General features: G+C 39.7%; 1 protein-coding gene and 1 pseudogene across 3 annotated transcripts in view; both read left to right on the forward strand.

The window, feature by feature from the left end:
- The window catches only part of LOC120104029 (S-linalool synthase-like), a 47,968-nt gene that overhangs the window by 22,750 nt on the left and 2,560 nt on the right, over nucleotides 1-22,658 (forward strand). For 2 of the 3 annotated variants that reach the window (XM_039125785.1, XM_039125787.1), the window contains exons 1-5: nucleotides 19,777-20,127; nucleotides 20,604-20,793; nucleotides 20,910-21,130; nucleotides 21,225-21,348; nucleotides 22,394-22,509. In XM_039125785.1, coding sequence (XP_038981713.1) covers nucleotides 19,827-20,127; nucleotides 20,604-20,793; nucleotides 20,910-21,130; nucleotides 21,225-21,348; nucleotides 22,394-22,509 — 952 coding nt within the window. In that variant the 5' untranslated portion in view covers nucleotides 19,777-19,826. Of the gene's footprint in view, nucleotides 1-19,776; nucleotides 20,128-20,603; nucleotides 20,794-20,909; nucleotides 21,131-21,224; nucleotides 21,349-22,393; nucleotides 22,510-22,658 lie in introns of those variants that run through there. The other variant, XM_039125786.1, reaches the window with a different exon arrangement.
- Nucleotides 1,372-7,424, forward strand: LOC120110700 (annotated as a pseudogene).

Genomic DNA, 22,658 nt, shown 5'->3' on the forward strand with positions numbered 1-22,658 from the left:
CATTTGGATCTTTTTTCTTATCCATTTGCCTTTCAATGTTTTTTTTGATGGTACAATCCAACTTTCAATGAACACAGAGCTTGGCTCAATTTTGCATCCTTACTATCGATTGCCCAGGGAAAGCTTTCGAAGATAAGGATCTTAAAATCAGCCAAACCGACAATAGTCAGATGAACATCATCATGAAGACTGATAGTGAAAGATGTCATATCGGTTAGACTCGTTTCAGAGCCTGATCATATGAGGCGGGTGTCTCCAAATCCTGTAAACGCGTTTTGGGTGAAAAACAAAACTAGGAAGGAGTCTGAGCAGTGCGTGTGCGCACGTGCAGGCCTCGAAACCGGACAATATATGGCAGAGAAGCCCCATGTTTCCCCCTCATGTGGTCCCCACGTGGGTACTGGGTGCCTCACGTGCCCCGCATAGGCGGGGGTGTGACATTTGGTATCAGAGCCGAGGACGACTCTAGTCCGAGGATGGGTGAATGAAAAATCACATATCGGCTAGACTCGTTTCAGAGCCTGGATATATAAGGCGGATTTCTCCAAATCCTGTATACGTATTTTGGATAGAAAACAAAATCGGAGAGGGGTCTGAGCGGCGCATGTGCGGGCCCCAGAACTGGACAGTATCTAGCAGGAGAGCTCCGTGTTCCTCCCTCATGTGGCCCCCACATGGGCACTGGGTGCCTCACATGCCCCGCAGGCGAGAGCATGACATTATGGTATCAGAGCCTACCTCTGGCTCATGTTGTTTTTGGCATATTCAAAAGAAAAAAAATTAGTTAATTAATTTATACTAATATTTTGATAGGAGAAATGAACAATAGAGAGGGGCAAGTCTTCGCAAATATTACAGCTAGGAGGATAGGTCCAAGAGTGAGAGGAGTTGCCAGGCAGCCAGCTGAGCAAACTTCTAACCCAGCTGCCACCCAGGCCAATTTTGCCGGAGTAAGTCAGGTGATGGCTCAACTTCTTCAGATGTAACGGCTAATACAATAGCAGATGCAACAGCTGATGCAGACCACTACCCAATCTACACAACCTATAGACTCCTACTATGAGCGGCTTTGGAGGTTGAATCCTCCTATGTTTGATGGTGGAGCCGATCCGTTGGCTGCTGGGATATGGATTCGAGGGATGGAAGAGATGTATGATGCTCTGCAGTTTTCCGAAGATGTCACGGTTAGGCTGGTTGTTCCCATGCTAAGAGAAAATGCACAGTTTTAGTGGACAACCATGAAAGCTGCAATTGAAGATGATGATCACCTGACTTGGGATGAATTCAAGAAATGTTCTATGAGCAGTACTTTCCTAAGTCGGTTAGAAGGACTAAGAAAAATGAATTCTTGCTTTGAGACTGATAGATAATATGACTGTACTTGAATATGCCAACAAGTTCAATGAATTGGGTTGGATCTGTCCCCAGTTTATGGAGGCTGAAAAGAGCAAGGCTAACGGATTTGAGCAAGGCTTGAACGGGGGCGTGACATTTGGTATCAGAGCCGAGGATGGCTCTAGTTCGGAGGTGGGTGAATGAAAGATCCCATATTGGCTAAACTCGTTTCATAGTCTGGGCATGTGAAGCGGGTGTTTCCAAAAATTGCAAACGCGTTTTGGGTGGAAAACAAAACTGGAGAGGGGTCTGAGCGGCGCGTATGCGGGCGTGCGGGCTCCGGAACCGGACAATATATGGCAGGAGAGTCTCATGTCCCCCCCCCCCATGTGGCCCCACGTGGGCACTAGGTGCCTCATGTGCGCCGCGCAAGCGGGAGCGCGACCGATAGCTGAGAGATTGTCTGGATTGGCTGCTTCCTTTTATCAATAAGAAAGTGAAAAAACAGAACGATTGATGAAAATAGTTCTAATAGGCATTCGAAGGTGCTGTGGGTGCACATGCATTTGGAGCATGCAATCATATAGTCCTGCCAAGAAAAGCAACAGGGCATGCAACCAAAGCATGCCTGCACGAGCCACATGCTTGCTTGCATAACAGGGAAGCATGTTGCCGACTCAAGGGTGAGCTGGATTTATAGAGAGCTGTATGTGCCTGGACGAGCCTATCTGAGTTGATTTTGCGAAGCTGATCTTTGCTTATGTCCTGTTGTTTAACAAATACATGCGTAAGTGATTATTGGGAAATCTTTATATGCATGCTTTTAAGGTTGACAAGGTTGTGTGTCTAGGATGTTGGCCACTAAAAGCAGTGCGAGTAGATGCATTGCAACAGGTTTCATGGTATTTGTATTGATGAGGTGTTGAACTATACTAGGCAGGATAATGTGAGTTCTGATTTAGATTATACATCTATGTGCTACAATTTCAGCTTGAGGCCCTATAAGAGGAGCATCTTTTGTATGTGTGGGAGAGTATAGGAAAATTAAAAGGAGAGATTCCATTTTTGAAGTTTAAAGAATTACTTGTCATATTTAGGGATCCAAAAGTGTTGGCATTCTATACTTTCTCAAAACTGGTGTTGCATTTCAGGAAGAATCATGTTCTTTTGTGTTTTTGCACATTATATCCAAAAATTAAACTAATATTTTGTAAGTCATTTGACGATATGTATAGAAAATCACAATGTAGCTAGTTGTTTTGTCATTATGATGCCCATTGAACTAAATTTTGGAGCAATTACTCCAACTTAGTCTGGCTATTCTAGGTCCAGAATAAATATATCAAATTTTATTTTCCACAAATTAGGAGCTTTGAATTGTGAAATTACTTATTTATTTTCTTTATTCTTTTTTTTTGAGATATGTAGTGATGGTTGCTCTATAATTTTGTATTCGAACATGTTTGGTATGTTATGTCGTGGATATGCGTGAGCAGCATATGTTTAAGCCAGCCTTGAGCTGCTTATTTGTCATATCTCACCAAACTTTGAGTGTTAAGCTCAGTTCTTTATACCATCCCAACCAAACTCTTTTCCTTTCTTATCATTAATATCCTTCACTCTCCATGACATAATTGCTTCCATTTATATGTGATTCCACTTCATTTCTTGAGAAAAAGTTCGACTTCATTTTTTTTTACTTATGCTAATAGAAGGGAAACTGCAACTTCTATATTTTCTCATCCTCTTCCTGTGTTTTCTCCAACCAAAGAAGATCACTTTTTCTAGAAGAACAGGCTTAGTTAATTAACTACTAGATTATCAACCATATAAGGTCATGAAATTCCTGATTACGGAAAAGCCAAAAACTATAAGTTTATCTTATCATATAGACATGTTCAGACATTCTTATGCCTGTTCATTGGTTTGTTGCACTGACATATATAATATGACATGAGTAGTTATAATTTTTCTTCTTTTTTTTAATCTTAAGCTACTTGTTTATTTTTTTAAAAATAAATTTCCCACTGTGTACTAGTTATGAATTTAGTTGATGTATTATTTAAAGGCTTGGCAACCGTTTTTACGTGAAATGCGGTTCTCTTAGGGAAAAGTCTTTTTTTTTGTTATCATTTTTTGGAGACTAGTATTACAATCCTCTTGGATTGTTAAATTCATGGCCTTATTCAAGCTCCATTGTATCACAAGGGTGGACCCTCTATAAGATCCTATGTAAATTTGATCATGGGCTGGGCTTGGGCATAGAAAATGTCAAATTTTACGTAGTCCTGGCCTGAAGCCCGATTAAATGAGTAGAGTGTAGGCTCAAGGCCCAGCCCATGATCAGCTCCGATCCTAACATATGCACCCTAGCACAATTGGACTGTGTATGAGGAAGCCTTGAAAACAAACCCTGTTCTAGCCAAAATGATGATAAGTGGAGTGTTTTATTCTCTAGGAGATTGGATTGCACAGGTGGATGCTCTTTTAGATTATTGATTAATCATAAAATATATTGCTGTTTCATGTCCATCTAACTTGTGTTCTTGTTCATATCTTGATGGAGTGCTATGAAGGAAAACCACCTTTTGAATTTGACTGTGTTCATATGTTCAGATCTGGTCTTGTTGGTTTTTCTCTCCATCGGTCCCTTTCTCATTACTATTACCAATCCTGTGAGGTAGCTAGCTTCTAGCATTTTTTGATATATCTGATAGCAATTGCTGCTTGTTGTCATGACTAATTTGGTGTATGAGAAATTGAGATGAGCTATGGTCTTCCAGGTTCTTTTTCCTTCAGGACTGCTGGGTGTTTCCTGCTAAAGCGTTGTTTGGCCAAACTGCTTGGGCTGCAATGTGGAACAGCATTTACCATGCAGTCCTGGGATTCTTGCGTTTTGAATCACCAGCTAACGTATTCAGTCAATCGAAGGCTACATTTTGGCCAATGCTAACTGTATGCAATGTTCTCCCTTGATAATTTATGCAACTTCATTCTTGTTATGTTCCAATCTTTTTATGAACCAAATGCTGCTTTGCCTATCCAATGATTGAATAACAAACCTAACAGGCATGCATATTGTGAGATACGGGGTCTTAATATGGGAGGAACCGGACAGAGGATCGCGATGGCGATCCTCTCCGGCTCCTCCGGGATCAATCGGGGCAAGGTGCCGCAGGCATCCCGCGGCACCCCCCCTCCGGTCAAACCGCGGCCAATCACAGCTACGGATCACGCTCGACCGCCGCGATTTTCGCGACGGAGGGCCGTTACGAGGGGATAATAAAAACCCCTCTTCTCCTTCCCAGTTCACCACCGAGCCCCTCTCCTCCCTCTCCTCTTCCTCTCCTCCCTCAGTTCTTGCCTCCCGAGTGACCGGCGAGCTCTCCCGGCCGAGTACCGTCCGAATCCCCTTGCGGCCTTCCCCTGTTTCTGGATCTACCTCCCCTTCGGAAGGTGCCGTCGCCGCCGCCGCTTGACACCGGATCGAGCCTTCCTTGGCCGAGACCCACCACCTCCGTCGACCGCCGGTGAGCTTTCCTCCTCCTTGCCTTCGTTCTATTGCCAAAAGCATTGATTTTTTTCTCCTCTGTTTCAGCCCCAGCAACCGAGACCATCTCGGTTGCTTCTCCTCCCTGTCGGCCACTGCAACGGCCGCCAGCCGCCATGGTGGCCGGCTGGCCATCAACCGAGGGGTGGCCTCTGGCCAGCCAGGCCGGCCACCCCGCCGGCTCCCTCTCTCTCTTCCGTCTCTCCTACTTCCCCTGTCCGTGGGGGGTTTGGGGAAGGAGGCCCATCGCGGGCCAAACTGGGCCCGTTGGGCCCTATCCATTGCAGGCCCAACTTGGGTCCAGTCTAGTCTGGTTGTGCCTAGTTGGGCAATACCTTTGTGGGCCCAACTTGGGCCCAGTTCAGATCCGAACCCGGAACCTGAACCCGAACTCGAACCCGGAACCCGAAACCCGAATCCATTTGGCCAATAAATAGAATTTTTCAGTTCAGCCCTTGGCAGTATATTATTTTACAAAAGGGTATTTTGTAATTTGTATTTGATCCCTATAGGAAAGATTTATTACATAAAGGCCCTCAACTATATTTGTTTAGTCCCTTTACTCAAGTTTTATTATAGAACAATACTATGTAATTAGATATTGGTTCTTGCAATAGACTTTATTGCATAAATGAACAAATTAGAGGCCAACTTTGGGAGGGCCCTATTACGCTGAGTCTATGCGGGCCCATTAGGCCGTGTCCGATATGGGCCCTATCGGGCCATGCCCATTATGGGCCAACTTTGGTCCCTGTTGAGCCGTGTTCAGTAGTATTACTTTTCGTTTTGCTTAGCTCTGAAATTTACAAAGAAATTAATTAAATGTTAACAGGTAAACCTGATCCGCCTACCTGAAGTAGGAATTAAGCGAGAAGAGGTAAGTAACTTAATAGTTTAAGTATGATTTCTAAATTATTTGATAAATAGATTAAATTTTGATATATGTTTTGTATTCTGTAAAATGGGTCAAGCATATTAAATTCTATTTGAAAATTTTGTGGTATGCTCTGAAATCTGCAAAATATGACTGGATAATTTATAAAATCTATTTTTCTATATATATGCATTCTCAGCATGGCTATGATCTGTTCTGTTCTGACCCCGCCAATGAGAATTATACGTTGGACCTATCGACTTGTAATCTGTGAGGAACCGGTTTCGACACCGCGCCACCGGTGATTAGAATAGTGGTTTTTGGACACCGTTGCCACCGGTGACTAACAATAGTGGTTTCTGACACTTTGTGCAACTCATGCCACTGGGTTACGTGGCCGTAGCCTATCATGTTGAGATTCTGGTATCAGATTTTTGAAAAAATGATAATAAGTTTTGAAAACAGTAAAACGATGTTATTTATGATTTATTCCAGACATTATCCTGTATTTTGATCTGATATGCTCTGACCCCTCTTTAGGGTATTTTGTTGCTTACTGGGCTAGTGTAGCTCATTATTTTATTTTTTCTGTTTTTCAGATCCAGAGGCTTGATCGCATGGGATTGGGGAGTGCGTTAGATTTTCGACGATTCCTTTAGTTTTTGGTCCTTTAGTTAAATTAGCTTAGACATTTGAATTATGTTGGCATATGCTATTTTGGAATTTTGTAAGTCTGCTTTTGAATAACTTTAATTATTTATGTTAATTTTAAGCATCTGTGATTAACCCTTAAATAAGTTTTGAACATCTGTATTTGCTCCGATATGTTCCGATGCTTTGCACATGACCTGTGCGGCTTGCCGTGCGGGCGTGCGGCGTCTGCCGCCTCGGGCTCGAGGCGTGACATATCAAGTGTGAGAACCGTCTGAGTTGATCATAATGCCTCTTGATTCAAAGATCGGTATTATGAAAGGCAAACTTGAAATAATTATAGTTTGACCTGACTGCCTTGCCTCAACTTAAACTCTCACCCATACGGCGGATTTGTGAGTGATTGGTAGACCACTCAACATTGCTTTAAATTTAGTCGCTATTTAAGGGCTAGTCTGGTGTGGACATTATGGAGAGTGCAGTATGTTACTGAAACTATGATGTGCATCATGAATTAATGAAATTCATCAAGTTAACCCATTTTGTCATCAAAGTTGTAGTTTTGATCTCACTTTGTTCAGTTACATAATTTGTATGATGCATCAGCATTTTTGGGTTGACAATTGGGGTGTTTTGGCTCGACAGGCAGGGTGGAAGATTTGGCCTTTTGCTCGCTTGATTACTTTTGGTGTTATACCAGTAGAACAAAGACTTCTTTGGGTGGACTGTGTGGAGCTGGTGTGAGTGATCATATTATCCACGAAAGCAACTCGCTAGCCTGCTCAGCATAATGATTATAATTTTCTATTTTTTTGTTTTTGGTATTAATCCCTTAAGCTGACGGTAAGGTCTTTATTTTAAGACTAGGCGTGGGATATTTTTCATTACAGTAATTTATGTCCTTTTCTTGTTTTTAGTTATTCAAATGAGATATCTGAAGCCAGAAATTTAGAGGCAATATCAGAAATTCAGAGCTGCCATGGCAACCAACTTCAAAATCTTCGTTGCAATTAATTTTCTATCTTTTGCCAATTATTCTATTCATAATAGGGTTCACCATTTAGAAACATAGCTCTTTGTTTTAATACACTGACGATTTTCAACAGATTGCATGCCATTAACATGCATAATAGGGTTCTACCTTCCTATTATCATTAAATGAAGCTTATATACAAGTGATTCTATACATGCACAGCGGTGATGTATTGCCCTGCTGTCCAAAGAAAAGGAGGCATGATATGTAATTAGAATGAACTAAGGCGTCATTGCTTCTTCTTTTGCTTGATGCTATTCTTTGTTATATTATACTCCATGCTAACATCCAGTGCGTGGGCACAGCTCTAAGAAATTTGTGCTTAAATAATTTTGATCAAATATCTTAGGAAATAGACTGATCTAGAGGCAGATTTATGAAAAATTGTTGGGACTCCTGCACCTAGACATGGTGTGAGGGGATGCGACATGTGTGTGTACAGTGGGATCTAGCTGGTCCGAGATTGAAATGAATAAACAAATATTATGTGGGGCGAGCACCATAGTACAAGGTGGGATTTTTTTTGCCATATTTTCTTTTACACCCATTTTAGAAGGGAACCCAAAGTCAAATAAACATAGAACTTCTCAAACTAACGGAATATGTCAATTTTGTAACTTAAAAAAATAAAAAAGAGAAAAATTTCATGCGCCAATAGAGACTATGTGGGAAGAAAGACCGTCGCATCATCTTTCTTCCTCGTTAAGTGATGAGTGTGTATCAAGAAGCTAATGAGTGTCTATTCCTTCTATGATGCCTGCCCCATATGATATTTGTTCGGAATAATACCCCCATTTAAACATTTTCACTCAAACTCTTCTGCTTCCGCTTCGACTTGATGGTCTATCAACCTTCGTGGCACGTCTTCTATCATAGTTGGAGTGCCTCTGGCATTTTCAAAGTCCGTCGGGGCAGTGAGAATTGTAAATGTAACTAAGTGGGATGTTTTGTTGGGCAAATTTGTAAAAGAGAAGGAGAGATATGATAGATATCTTTCTTCTTTTCTGAATTTAATAGATAATGATATAATAGATTAAAAACTAATGAAAATTTTGTATATTAATAGTATATTATAATATTAGTATAAAAAATATTTTAAAAATAATTAGTCTCATATATCTTTTACTCTATTTCAATTATCTATTCTATTGCATTTTCAGAGCAGTTGGAAAAGGAGAAAAAATTGTATCCCACATAAAAGGTGAAATTATAAGAATGGATTTAAAGAAGATGAAAGTTAGTAGTATAACAACTACCTTGCTAGCTATAAATACTATAAAACATTTATAATCTAGCATGTAACCCATGCGACACGAGGTATCTTTTTCTAAATAAATTTATACCTCTTCTACTATTCTAATATTATAATAATAATAATATTTTAATATTATAATAAGTTAAAATTAAAGTTAAATTTAATATAATATTATAGAATATTATATTATTATAATAATAGAGTTTCTATCAGGTTGAGTCTAATTTTATATTCTCTCTTGTATACATTTTGCCAGTTTAGGCTCAAAATTGTGTGCAGTGTACTTTTTATTATTATAATTATAAATTAGCAAGGTAGCTAATTTTAGTTATAGCTTGGAATGCTACAAAGCTGCAATGCCGCAACTCCTGCTAGGGCGTCCAAGAGCAGGTTATATTATAGTGTTATTTTAATATATATTGTAGAGCGTTGTGCAATTTAGTTTTTAGTATATTTATACGTAACATATATCTGAGGCTGCACCCGATGCGATATAGTTGAAGCTGCATGCTGTACATCGTACGGTATTTTAATATAAACATTGAGGGTTTCCCTGCTAGTATGGAACAAATGTTAAGCCTTTTAGGTAACACGAAGTGCCAGTTAATTTCCGCACTGGTGGGAACCCTTCCTTCTTTTATTCTTAAAACTCTCAGTCGATGCATGTCTAGGGATGGCAAATAGATCGGGTCGGATCGGATGCGGATCAGGTCAAAAATTTATTAACCCCAATCCAATCTATTTATTAAGCAAAGAAAGGACTAAAATTTCTAGTAATTCTAATATTCAAATTTATCTCTATGCAGGACTAAAAATGAAATTCTATTAGTCAAATGCTTGTGGATTAAAGTCCAATCAAAGAAAGGACAGGGTGTTAAGTTCCTCCATAAATTAAGGTTCCAAATTAGAACATCTGAGTTGCTCCAGGGGGACTTTAGAACATTTCTTTGATCTGATGACAGTAATGTATTTCATTTATTTCTAAGCTATGTGCATTTTGAACTAGAGCCTTGATATTTGACTTCCAACTTTTTCAGAAACTGCAAACAAAATAAAAAACAAGATTGAACTTTCTTCATACAAAACATGGAGAAGCTGGTTATGAAACATCATGGTGGCATCCCCCGGTGGTTTCCCATTGCAACATCATAGAAGATGTCTTCGATGAAAGGGAGAAAATTTTCAAAATGTAGATCCTTCTTTCAACATTTTTCTTTCTTATTTATACAGCTTCTTCATATTTACTAGCTCAAACAGGTATTCTTCATTCCTAATACCTGCCTGCTTCATTTGCAGGGCAGAAACATCCTTTTAAGTATGAAAAAGCAAAGTAACTAACAAATACGAAAGTTCCAATATAAGGGACGCAGCACATAGTGATACAAGGCAAAACTTGCGTCCGAAAATGTATATCTATTAAAATAACAAAGAAATGCTACTTCAGCTCAACTGACCTGGTAGCAAATTCAGTGCCTAAAACTAATACTTCAGCTTGAATGGCATATAAGTATTGGCCTTGAGTACAGCTTGGAGGTCAAGCTTGGATGTATCAAACTTGATAAATCAAATGGCATACAGCAGGAGAATTCTCGAATTCTCCTGTTGTATTCCTTAGGAAAATACTACAGATATTTCAAGTATGGCAGTCAATGTTCATATTCGAAGTCCAATTCCAGTGAGCAGATATATTTATTAAAGCATAAAATTGGTGTTTGCATATTCGTTACTATGATCAATGTCATGATTAAAAACAAAAAGTTTACACGTCCGTGCATGTGAGCACGGATCTCAAGAAGTGGTTCAAAATGAGGGGAAAACAATAGTTAGAAATTCCATGTTCTTTAATTAGATTAGAACTAATAAGTTCCAACTGGTTGTTAAGATTCTCTAAGGATTTCGGATGGACCTTTAGAGTATTCAAGAATCCAAATTTCACTTAAAGCAAATTTTAGAAAGTTCAATGTTACATTAGAGTAAGATTGAATCCTTTTAGAATCTCCATTGATAGTATCATCATAGGAGATCATTTGTTATCCTTCTATTTAATAAAAGGAAGAACAAGAGACAAGCGTTCCTCTCAAACAGAAAAGGTTCATAAAGCCCCATATTGTTTGATTACATAATAGACAAAATGTATACACAGCGGCAGCAGTGATGCAATGCAACCAGAGGACTATTCCTCAGCTGGTAGATCCATTCGACATGGAAGATTATGGATGAACACACCACGTCCATCTAAATACATAGCTTCCTTGCGTAGCATTCCAGCAATCTGATTGTAAAAGATTAGTTTGGGACACCTCAAGTTCACTAGGAAGTCCAGGGGAAATTTGCAGTTTTTATTATAATTTTCTTGCTGATCTGATGATAATTATGAGCTTTTTTATAATCATATTGGTTAATTGGATTTTTAACTTGTCATCTGGCATTTCAATCAGGTAATCTTTTGGCTGGCTTTTTGATGAGCTATAACAGATTGCAGCAAGCAATTAGAATCCTTTAATTTGTGTCAGATTAGGAGTCCTATTTCTATTGGCATCTGAAGATGTCGTAATTTAATATTGTAATAAATCGGAAAAGTTATAGTTTCATCGGGATTGGGGTCTTGATTTGGTTCCAACTTCTTAACATGCACTTCTAATGGGAGCAGCACTGAATGGAAATATCAATAAAATTTTACAACACTTTCTCCCCTTCCCTCAAAGGTTTAACTCATGAAGTAATAGCATCTTCAAATCTCGGTGCAAATTCAAACGTTCTTTCAGTAAATGGTGATATGCCCATCTAGTTATCATTTCATATTCTAATTAAAATTCTTATCAAACTTACAGATTTTCTTGAATCCGTTCCGCACCCATTCTAAAGCAATCTACATCCTAGATTCTTAATGATCACAACAAGAGCCATCTCCTGAAGTAGAAAGACCCTTGAACCAAAACTATAGAATCTCTCTGAAATCTAACATCAGTCCTATCTGCATTCACATTACATGGAGCCACTCTCCAATTTTGGAATGATGTTTTACTGTATTCAGTTTGGTTTCAGTTTTCTGGCACTTTTTTTGGGTGGATAGGAATTTTGTTTATCTAAATATTCTATTTCTCACCAATAGTGCGAGGGGTATCCACATCCGCGTAAGTTGTACGTGCACATCTAAAAGAATTAGAACACGTGATCTTCATGTCACGATCAAATACACATGCATGGACACGTAAGAGGGAATCTAGGGGTTGCTAAGCTAGTCCTCTTTCAGCTGCACACAGAAGTTTCTCTCACCAATGAGGCACTGACATGGCATTACATGGCTCAACGTCCATGCCCCTCATGAATTATGCATGCCAAGACCGTCACGCCACATCAACATCAAGAAACTTTTTATATTAGTGGTCAATGAAGTATGGCGTTACTCTTTAAACAAATTTATATGGTCTATCCAGAGGTGAGAAAAAACAAAGGCAAGAAGTGCGTCTCACTCCTGCCAATACGATGGTCTGTTATAATATTTTGTGGTGAAATAACGCAACTATCAAATTGCTGACATACAGCAGGATGTTGTGTTGATTTCCAATCCCTTCTGCCATCTTGCAATCCGCAGCACAACCAGCTGCAACGTAAAACTATCTTCCGGTGTTCCAATCTCTTGGATCGTTACTCTTTCACAAATCGAGGCCTGGCAGCTAGTATATGGAGCAAACGATGATGTTTTTTTTTTTTTTTTTTTGGATGAACCGGATATATTACACCGTGTATAGATGCATCTGATGTCATAGGCCCCTGGAGTAGTTGGCAATTGATGCGATATGTCTCAGCCCTTTCACCTCAATTCCCTGTGCGTTGTTTGTCCACGGAAAGGTGCAGCCATCCATCCAAGTAGGTACGGATTTTTATAATCAACCCGGACAAATCGGCCAGGCCAAGGACCTTGAGGCCCCGATAGTGAAATAATTTACTCCATGGTAGGTGAGGGCAGGAAATGATGGCCATAAACAAAATTTTAGAGATAACATAACGGTCTGTTAAAATAATTCTATATTAGTTATTATTATTTTTTTATTAATATAATTTTGTTAAAAAAAATTATATCACATAATAACTTATATCAACGAGTATTATTTTTTTATTAATATGATCCTATATTAGTCTATATTACTTTTTTGTATGAAGTTTGTATACGAGTATATATAACTTCTGAGATGTATTAAATACTTTGTAACACAAAAAAAAAAAATTATTTTATTTTTTTATTTTCTTCTACAAATATTTCAGCAGTAGGTAGGATTCATATTTCAAAATCTAAAAGAAAAGTATAATATTATCTCTAATTTTAAGATAATGCTAAACATGCTGAATAGGAGTAAGAGAAACAGAAAAAGAAGCCAATAATTAGAAACGATATCTGGAGCAAACCCCATGGACCTTCTTTTGCTTCCACTTGACGGTCGATTAACCTTGGTGGCTTAGGTCAGCTATCGTGATCGGAGTGCTGTTGGTGTTTTTAGAGTATTTTAATATAAGCACTGAGGGGCTCCCTCTGGCATGGGAAACATGCTGAACTTTTTGGGTGACACAACGTGCCGGTTGCCGGTCGTCCCCCTTCTTTTATTGTTGAAACCGTCGGTGGATGCGGATAACGAGGTTTTCTGTGAAAGCAAATAATATTTGGAACATGATAGATTTTGGTACATCACTTAAGGTTGCACGGGGTCCGCTCCCTCCCATGGGTCATAGTACTAGCTGCATGAGAGTTCACAACCACGATAGATTTATTTGACAAGAACAAATAAATAAATCAGTGAGGTCCGATTGTCAGTTTCCAATGAAGAAAAATTCTCTCTCTCTCTCTTTTTCTTTTTTTTTTAAAGACGAAAAATTCTCTCTAGTAAATTTAAAATTATTTTTTCTTCCTCAAAAATTTAAATAAATAAATAAAAATAGTCCTATAGTCCTTCTTTCTCTCAAAAATAATAATATGAAAACCAGCTAAGCAAATTATAGAAATTTTCTACATTTAACGTTGCAAATGACTTTTACTCCATTAAAGTTGCTGGAAAAAAAAAATTTGTCATTTCCACCCATTGCAGCAGCAGCCTGCAGCCATAGTTATAGAATATTTTGGGATGCACATCGGCGCCAGATTTTCCAACTTTTGCGAATAGCTCTCCTCAAGCTTGCAGTGGTAGCCTGCTGAGCTTTCTCATGAACTGGAGGGTAGATATGAGAACGGGTGCATGCGTGCGTCCCCTTAAGCAGTACTGGTCTTCGTTCTCATGAAGGTGCTCATGGTCTTCGTTCAAGCAGTACTGGTTCGTTCTCATGGTCTAGTCATTGCCTTTTTCATCATCTTGTGAAAACATCTCTTGCCCACTGTACGCTAACAGCAACTGCAATGCTTTTGGTAGAACGGGACCACACTTGAGAAGAACGCCGGGAGTTGTGGCAGGTTCTAATAAACAGCGCTCCTTTCCCTTTCAAACCTTGCTATTTATTTCTAATTATGGTCCAGCAACTAATAGCGAAGATGGAATATCAGAAATAGCCAAGAAGGAATACCAACCAAACCACTGACTCTCCTGACATAGCAACTTAATTTTCTCGCTAGGCAAGAGAGATTGCAGAGAGGAGTTCAAGCAGGATTAGAGCACTGGATACATACGAGGATCTGAACTCCATGGAGATTGGACCATGTTATAGTGGGCATCTGGTGTTATTTGAGCACAAATGTGATTTCATTTTTCACAGAAACAACTCAACAAATAAGCGATTGACACACTGGTCCTATATTTATTGTTCTTCACCTTTTCAGGAATTAGTCCAGATGGGCGCCCAGAAGATTGCATTTGTGGGTCTTCCCATGCGTACCATCACAAAGAACTCTTGTAAGAGAAATTGATGCAGGCATCCACTTCAAATCTTCTACCCACGATCTCAGCCGCACCTAATTTGAAGAATCCAGCTAAAGAAGGAAAGACCAACCAAGGAGTCCACTCCAAATCTTCTACTTATGATCTCAGTCTCCACCTAATTTGGAGAATCCAACCAAAAAAGGAAAGGCCAACTAAAGCGTCCACTTTAAATCACCAACCTGGGATCTCAGCCACATCCAGCCAAAGAAGGAAAAGTCAATCAACCCATTGAATATTTTCAACATTATATTAGAATTATTGCCCTAAAATTTTGCTTCAGCTAACCCATTGAATCTTTTCAACATTTTTAGAATTATTGCCCTAAAATTTTGTTTTATTTTTCTTGTTTTTTTACTTATGTGTGACTCGCCCTTATTATATAAAGGCCCCACTCCTTTGTATTGGATTTATTGAAGTTTTGAGTTAAAAAAAAAAATGTTCCGCAAATTCTCTTTTAGTGTGATCACAAGAGAGTAACGTGCTTGCTCTTCCCCTTTTATCCTTCTTCAAAAGCGACGTGCTCGCCTCGACCCGTTTTCCCTACGTCAAGTGGTATCAGAGCAAAACGCTCCCCCTCGAATGGCCGGTGCCACCAACGGATCGGGGGGCTCCAACTCCGCGGACGGTACTCCGAGAGTGTTAACCATTGAAGCCTTCGGTGCGTCTCAACGGATGATGTAACAAGATTTGAAGAAGGTCCAGGAAGCTTTGATGATGATAACTTAAGCTCTTGGACTTGCCCAAATCTATGACAACAGCTCTACTCCAGCACCTGCTAGCTCCTATCATTGGAAGACAAATTTGTCGTGAGGATTCAACTCTTAATATTGGACGTAGAGAACTAACCAGTACTGCTTGAACGGAGACCATGAGCACCTTCATCAGAATGAACACCAGTACTGCTTGAGGGGACGCACGCATGCGCCTGTTCTCATGTCTGCCCTCCAGTTCATGAGAAAGCTTAGCAGACTACCACTGCAAGCTTGAGGAGAGCCATTCGCAAAATTTGGAAAATCCGGCACCGATGTGCATCCCAAAATATTCTATAACTCTTGCTGCAGGCAGCTTCTGCAATAGCTGGGGAATGACAAATTTTCTTTTTTTTTTTTCCAGCGACTTTAATGAAGTAAAAGACATTTGCAATGTTAAATGTAGGAAACTTCTATAATTTGCTTAGCTGGTTTTCATATTATTATTTTTGAGAGCAAGAGGGACTATAGAACTATATTTATTTATTTATTTAAATTTTTGAGAAGGGAGATTAATTTTTAATTTACTAAAGAAAATTTTTCTTTATTGGAAATTATAAATGACAAACGGATCTCACTGATTTATTTATTTGTTCTTGTCAAATAAATCTATCATGTACCAGATGTTATTTGCTTTCCCACAGAAACACTCGTGATCCGCATCCACCGACGGTTTCAAGAATAAAAGAAGCGGGACAACCGGTAACCGACACGTTGCGTCAACCAAAAAGCTCAGCATGTTTCCCATGCCCCTTAGTGCTTATATTAAAATACTCCAACCAGCAGCACTCCAATCACGAGAGCAGACCTAAGCCACCAAGGTTAATAGGCCGTCAAGGGAAAGCAGAAGAAGGTCGATTGGGCTTGCTCCAAATATCTTTATTCTTTCTGATTATTGGCTTTCTTCTGTTTCTCTTACCCCTATTCAGCATGTTTCAAGTTATCTTAAGATTGAAGATAATAGTATACCTTCCTTTTAGGTATTGAAATATAGATTCTATCGGTTGTTGTAATATTTATTAAAAAAAAAGATAAGTGAAAAAAAGTAATTTTATTTAGATATTTCAGTGTATTTAATACATCTCAAGAGTTATATATACTTGTATATAGACTTTATACAAAAAAATATAAGCTAATATAGGATTATATTAATAAAAAAATAATACTTGCTGATATAAATTGTTATGTGATTTCTAAAATTATTCTAATAATATCATGCTAATATAAAAAATAATAGTGACAATATATAATTATGCTAATAAACTGTTACATTATGCCTAAAATTTTACTTATCCCTATCATTTTCGGCGCTCACCTCCTGCAGAGTAAATTATTTACTATTGGTGCCTCAGGTTCCTTGGCTTGGCCGACTTGTTCGGGCTGATGATAGACATCCATGCCTACCAGGATGTATCGTTGCACTTTACCATGGACCCAAAGGGAATTGAGGTGCAAGAGCTGACCCATCTCACATCAATTGCTAACCACTCCAAGTGCCTACATAATGAGAATTAGATATAATGCCATCCGCCAGTATCATGATTTGCACGCATGAAAACATCCAACCTTCAAAGATTTGATAGAATCCAGAATGGGACCGGAAAATGGACAGAATGGTGAAAACCTATTTTAATATAAAATGTTTCTTGATGTTGATGCGGTATGACCGACTTGGCAGGCATAATTCGCGAGGGCAATGATCGTTTGAGCCATGGAGGCAGCCCAATATACTTTGGGGACTAGGGCAAATTCAATGAGTGAGATTTTTTTTTAATAATAAAAAATTTTAATAAGTATAAAATATTTAAAAAAATGATATGGAAATAGATAGCTGTCAAGTACACTATTTCAACAAAGATGCATGGATCTAATAGACAAGAAGCTACTTCAGTTTAATATAATTTTTGAATGAAAGCATGAAAAAATAATTACTTTAAAAGAAGGCCCATGAAACTGATTAAATAACTGATTCAGTTTACCATGTCAAGCAAGAGCAGAATAGGAAAAGGTTATCCCATGGCACTTCATGGTCAAGGTAAAGGAAAGAATTTGTCCAGAAAGAGACCGCCCTATAAGAGAAAGTAAGTGCTTATGGGAAATTCACTCCATCTAATTAATAAAAGTCCCATCCCACCATCTCCCCTTCAAGTGAGGACCCAAGCAGCAACTGCAACATCACAGCACAGCAGCCATTCAATCCCCCCTCCCTCCTTTTCTCTCTCTACCACCCAAAAGGGGAGAAGAAACATAGAGGAGAAAATTAAAAGAATCTCCAACCTCCAAGAAGTCCATCTCCAATCCCCCTATCTTTCTTCCTGATGGCCCAGCTGGATCGGGAGTAATGTGAGGAAAGGAAAACCAAGACCAAAACCAAAAAAGAGGAGGGATGAAAGCTAAGAGTGGCTTCAGACATGCGTATCAAGCTAACCAAATCCCTTCTCTCTCTTTCCCTCCACCCAAAACAAAACTACTGTCCCCAACTTCCCAAATTACCCCTCTGCAGGCCAGGAAACTCTCCACTTCCCTTCCATCAAGGGGGAAAGACTCGTAGCCAGCTCCTGTTCCCATTTTATATGGGGCCTTTGCTTCCTTTTGGTCACGATAGACACAGAAAGCAGGATAAGGAACCTCCCTCCTCCCCCCCTCTCTCTCTCTCAATCTCTCTCTCTTCTCTCCTCTCTTTATTTCACCGTAAGTTGGTGCCTTTTTGCCTTCTTCCATTCTTATGTGGTTATCTTCCCTTTGCCTCCCGGAGGCCTTCCTTTGGGCCGAGGCCCGGCTCGGGCCGGCCCTGTTAAGCAGCACAGTTGTTTAATTCCAAGATAAAGAAGAAGATCGACAGACTTGATGGAGAACATAAGGGCGTCAGGATTGTCTACTTTACTTCAATTCATGTATCCCAGTTTAGCTAAGGCCTGTTCCGTACCTTAAACTCAATCCTATCCAAACAAAACCAATGATAAGAATCATGTATCGAAACGAAGGCCTAGGCCGCACTTCGCCGCATCTAGCCAGCCTTCTAAAAAAATTGATTGAAGAACCTATTTTTCTTGGAAGAACCTATTTTTCTGTTTCCTTATTTGATTAAAAATTCACAAATTTGAAAATTTCCATCAAAAAGTTTCATCTTTTCCTTCGGTTTTGCTTGCAATCAAGCATAAATACAACTATTTGCTTTAGTAAAACAAAAGAAAGGCAAGCTAATTTTGACTATAAATAAAGATGATGATTACATACTGATGGGAGGTAAAATGGATCATCCTACTCCAGCATGGAACCACCCAAACCCCGCCGAGCGAACCGACCTCGACCCAAGAAGGTGACCTCGGCCAAAAACCGAGGCGACCTCTGCCAGAGACCGAGCTGACCTTGGCCGAATACCGAGGTCAACTCGCCAAGCACATGTCACGGCCTCTAAGCTTGTTTGACCTCGGCCCGAGGCCGAGCCGACCTCAGCCCTGTCAACCTCAATCCTGCTGCCTCCAAATCCTCATCGAAGATCCCACGGATTCTTAGGACAAGACTGGAGAAATATCTCCTAAATCCTCATCAAAGACCTCGCGGATCCTCAGGACAAGACTGAAATGATGTTTTCCGGATCCTCCGCCGGCGGGATTAGTCTCCGTGATTCGCGCCGCCTCCAGCTAATGGTCAGCTGATCACAGCTCAGCCCAAAGGCTGCACGTAACATCCAAAACCCTCACCCTATAAGAAAGGAGGTAGAGAAGTTGTCCATAATTTACTGAGTACTCGGTATAACTCACGAAAAGGTCCTCGGTAAGCAAGAAAAAGACAAGAGAGGTTATAAGAAAGCTATTCTAAACCCCTCCAAAAACTAAACTTAGTCATCGAAGGGCCTTCGTCGGAATCTCCGACGAAGGCTTCGTGCAGGTACACCGAAGCGCAGGAGGTGGCACCCTCTTTCTCCCCCCAGCAGGCCTCTTCTCGGCTTCCTCCAACGTGTTCACCCTCAAGCCAAATATCAACCACAACACATACATTATTATGCAAAACTAAACAAAGCAACAGATAAAGGAAACATAGGATAGGCAGGACCTAAAACCATGTGTTATTCCCCCCGAGCCGAGGCCTGATCCGTAGGGAGATAGGACTAGCCCAACCAAATGTGCTCATGCTCTTCGTTCAAGCAGTACCGGTCCTCGTTCTCATGGTCTAGTCATTGTCTTTTTCGTCATCTCGTGAGCAACGTTTCGGATGTTGTTGGGTGGTGGTCCCCATCTCCCACATGCCATAAAAAACTGCCAAGCGTTGTTGTTGGTCGCTCATACCTGAACAACAAGTTTCATTAAAAAAAAAAAAAGAGCCAGGGTTCGCCGGTTGCGTGAGTCACAGGTGCCGCCTCCCATCACACTATAAAAACATTCTACAAGAGTTCAGCCAAGTTAAGACATCCAAATTTATCTACTCTTAGTTTTCTTCTTCCTCCTCCTCCTCCCAGTTGTGCTTGAGTAAGACATGGAGGAGTCATTGGAGTGCCTTGTCGAGAGGGTTAAGCAAGAGGTTTTCTCTCCCTCCGCTGACATATACTCCTTCCTGCCATCGTCTGCCTACGAGACTGCATGGGTAGCCATGATACCCAATCCTGAACGACGCCGTCGTCCAATGTTCCCAAACTGTTTGATTTGGATGCTTCGAAACCAAAACGATGGAGGGTCATGGGGAGAGCTCGATCTCACCATAGACTGCCTCACTGCGACTCTGGCTTGTACTATTGCGCTCAAGACCTGGAACGTTGGCTACATAAATATAGAGAAAGGTATAATTAAGTCGTTTTTCTTGTTATAGTTCTCGATCCCCAGTGGCTGTACGTAGTTATACCTCAATATGTATGTAGTTACAATAACTGCGTACACATATATGTAAGTGTGTGCAGAGTTAATATAACTGTGTGCAGAAACAATATAACCATCTACAGGAATCAATAAAAGTGCGTGAAATTTACGTGTATGCGGAAATATCATATAAAAATATTTATGCAGGACTAAAATAAAATTCTAATAGTCAAATGATTGTGTATTAAAGTCCAATAAAAAATGGACAGAGTGTTATTTAAGTTCCTTCCTAAATTTAAATTCCAAATTAGAACATTTATTGCTCCATGACGACTTTAGAACAGTTCTTTGATGTGACAATAGAAATGCATTTCATTTATTTTTAAGCTGTGTACATCTTGAGTTAGAGCTTTGACATTTGTCTTCCAACTTTTTCAATTTTTTTTTTTTCAAAAAACAGGATTGAAATTTCTTCATGCACACACGGAGAAGGTGCTTATGAAACACCATGGTGGCATCCCCCGATGGTTTGCCATTATATTCCCGGGCATGCTTGAGCTGGCGAAGGCCAAAGGCTTGGAGGTCTTTCCTCAGGGCTACACAGGAGTCGTGGAAGATATCTTCAACGAAAGGGAGAAAATTTTCAAAATGTAAATCTTTCCGGCAACATTTTCTTTTTTTATCTACAAAGCTTCCTTCAAATTTACCTGGTCAAACGGGTATTCTTCATTCCTAATACGGTAATACCTGCCTACTTTATCTGCAGGGAAGAAACATCCTGTGGGGGTCACCATCTTCCACTTTCACTGTACCTCGAGGCCTTGCCAGCAATCTACCGAGGGAAGCATGAAGATATTCTTAAGCATAAGAGAGAAGATGGGTCCTTGTTTCATTCCCCGTCTGCAACTGCTTGTGCTTTCATGATCACTGGAGATGGAGATTGCAAGGAGTATTTGGAAGCCATAGTCCAAAGATGCGGACATGGAGGTGAGTTTTAAAGCAGCAATAGATTCGAAAGATGATATTTGCTTTGTTTCTACACGGAAGAGGGTGACTCTGTACAATTTGGCATGTGACGCAGTTCCTCCCGCATACCCTGTGGACCAAGACCTCATAAAGCTGTGTATGATGGACCATTTGATGCGACTAGGATGTGGTGAACATTTCACCAAGGAAATAGGAGATGCGATGGATCACATTTATTGGTAAGATTATAATTTTAGCCTCTCTTTCTGCCTAGTTGAAGATTTTTTAATTTTTAGGTCACCTTATATCAACTTTACTTTTTTTTTTTTTTTGAATTTCATCAACTTATCACAACCAAGGCTTGTTTATAGTTTTTATACTATTTTCCTCAAATGCTATATTATATTTTGAGGACCCTCATGCACAAAATTATTTAATTCCAGGTGCATATTTGAATTACGTCTTCCCTGATTCTGGTTTAGATCCAGAGGTAGCACCGGTCCATCAATAGCAGCATCCCTTCCTCTCGCACCTGGTCTAGTTTTTCCTTGGTGATTGACACTAACGATCACCAAGTATTGCTATTAAAATATAATAGGATATCCACAACGTGGGAGATTGTTATAGTTTGAGGAGGGGCGTCATGACGCTCATTTGCCCGACTCAATGCACATGAAGGCCTGGAATACAGCGATGTGTGATTTGATCAAAATTTGCATTTTACAGATTCAGACTGAAAAACTATTATCCCAATCAGATTGAATGGATGCCTATTTCGGATTCTGTGCTCGGGTGGTATCAACACACTATTGATTCAACCTCTTCGGGCATTAACATTGTCACCTCTTTTATTTGAAAAAATGGTGTTAAATGATTGAATACTGGTCCCTTCAGTTGTAACATTACAAGGAGGGTTTCAAACTTGGATTTTAGTAATTCTATGGTGCAGTAAAAGGGTATTTTTGTAAACATTCGAATACCCTTCTGCTTTGGGATTTTATGTTAGAAGGGTTCGGTTGTATATAGTGAAACCTTGACGACTTCAGATGGAGCTTGGATCTCCCTCTTAGCCTTTCCTTAGCCTTAGGCACCAAGGGAGCTCTCCCAACCTTAATAATTATGGGAGTCAATACAATGGTAACGACCCCTGGCGTCCAATCATTAGAACAGAAAATTACTTGCTAGTCTTATAGGGCCACTCATGTCTTAGTCACAAGTTCCTCTATTTTAATATATTCGAGTGGGCTCCTTGTAATAAGCTCCTTGTCCTGGGTTGTTTTGTAGGAATTGGGTAACGGAGGAGCTGCAACCGTCTAATGTGCACGATCTGCCGCTCCAAATATTCAAAGATTTTTTAACCTTTCAACTCCTAAGAAAGCACGGCCATCGAATATCCCCAGGTAAGGATTCTACATATGTATCTATAATATATATATATATATATATATATATATATATATATATATATATATATATATGCATGCATACACAGACATCTAGATAAATATACACATCATTGCTCTTTCACGGAAAGGAAAATAATTGATTG

The sequence above is a fragment of the Phoenix dactylifera genome, chromosome 4 (genome assembly GCF_009389715.1).
Source record: "Phoenix dactylifera cultivar Barhee BC4 chromosome 4, palm_55x_up_171113_PBpolish2nd_filt_p, whole genome shotgun sequence".
NCBI lineage: Eukaryota > Viridiplantae > Streptophyta > Magnoliopsida > Arecales > Arecaceae > Phoenix > Phoenix dactylifera.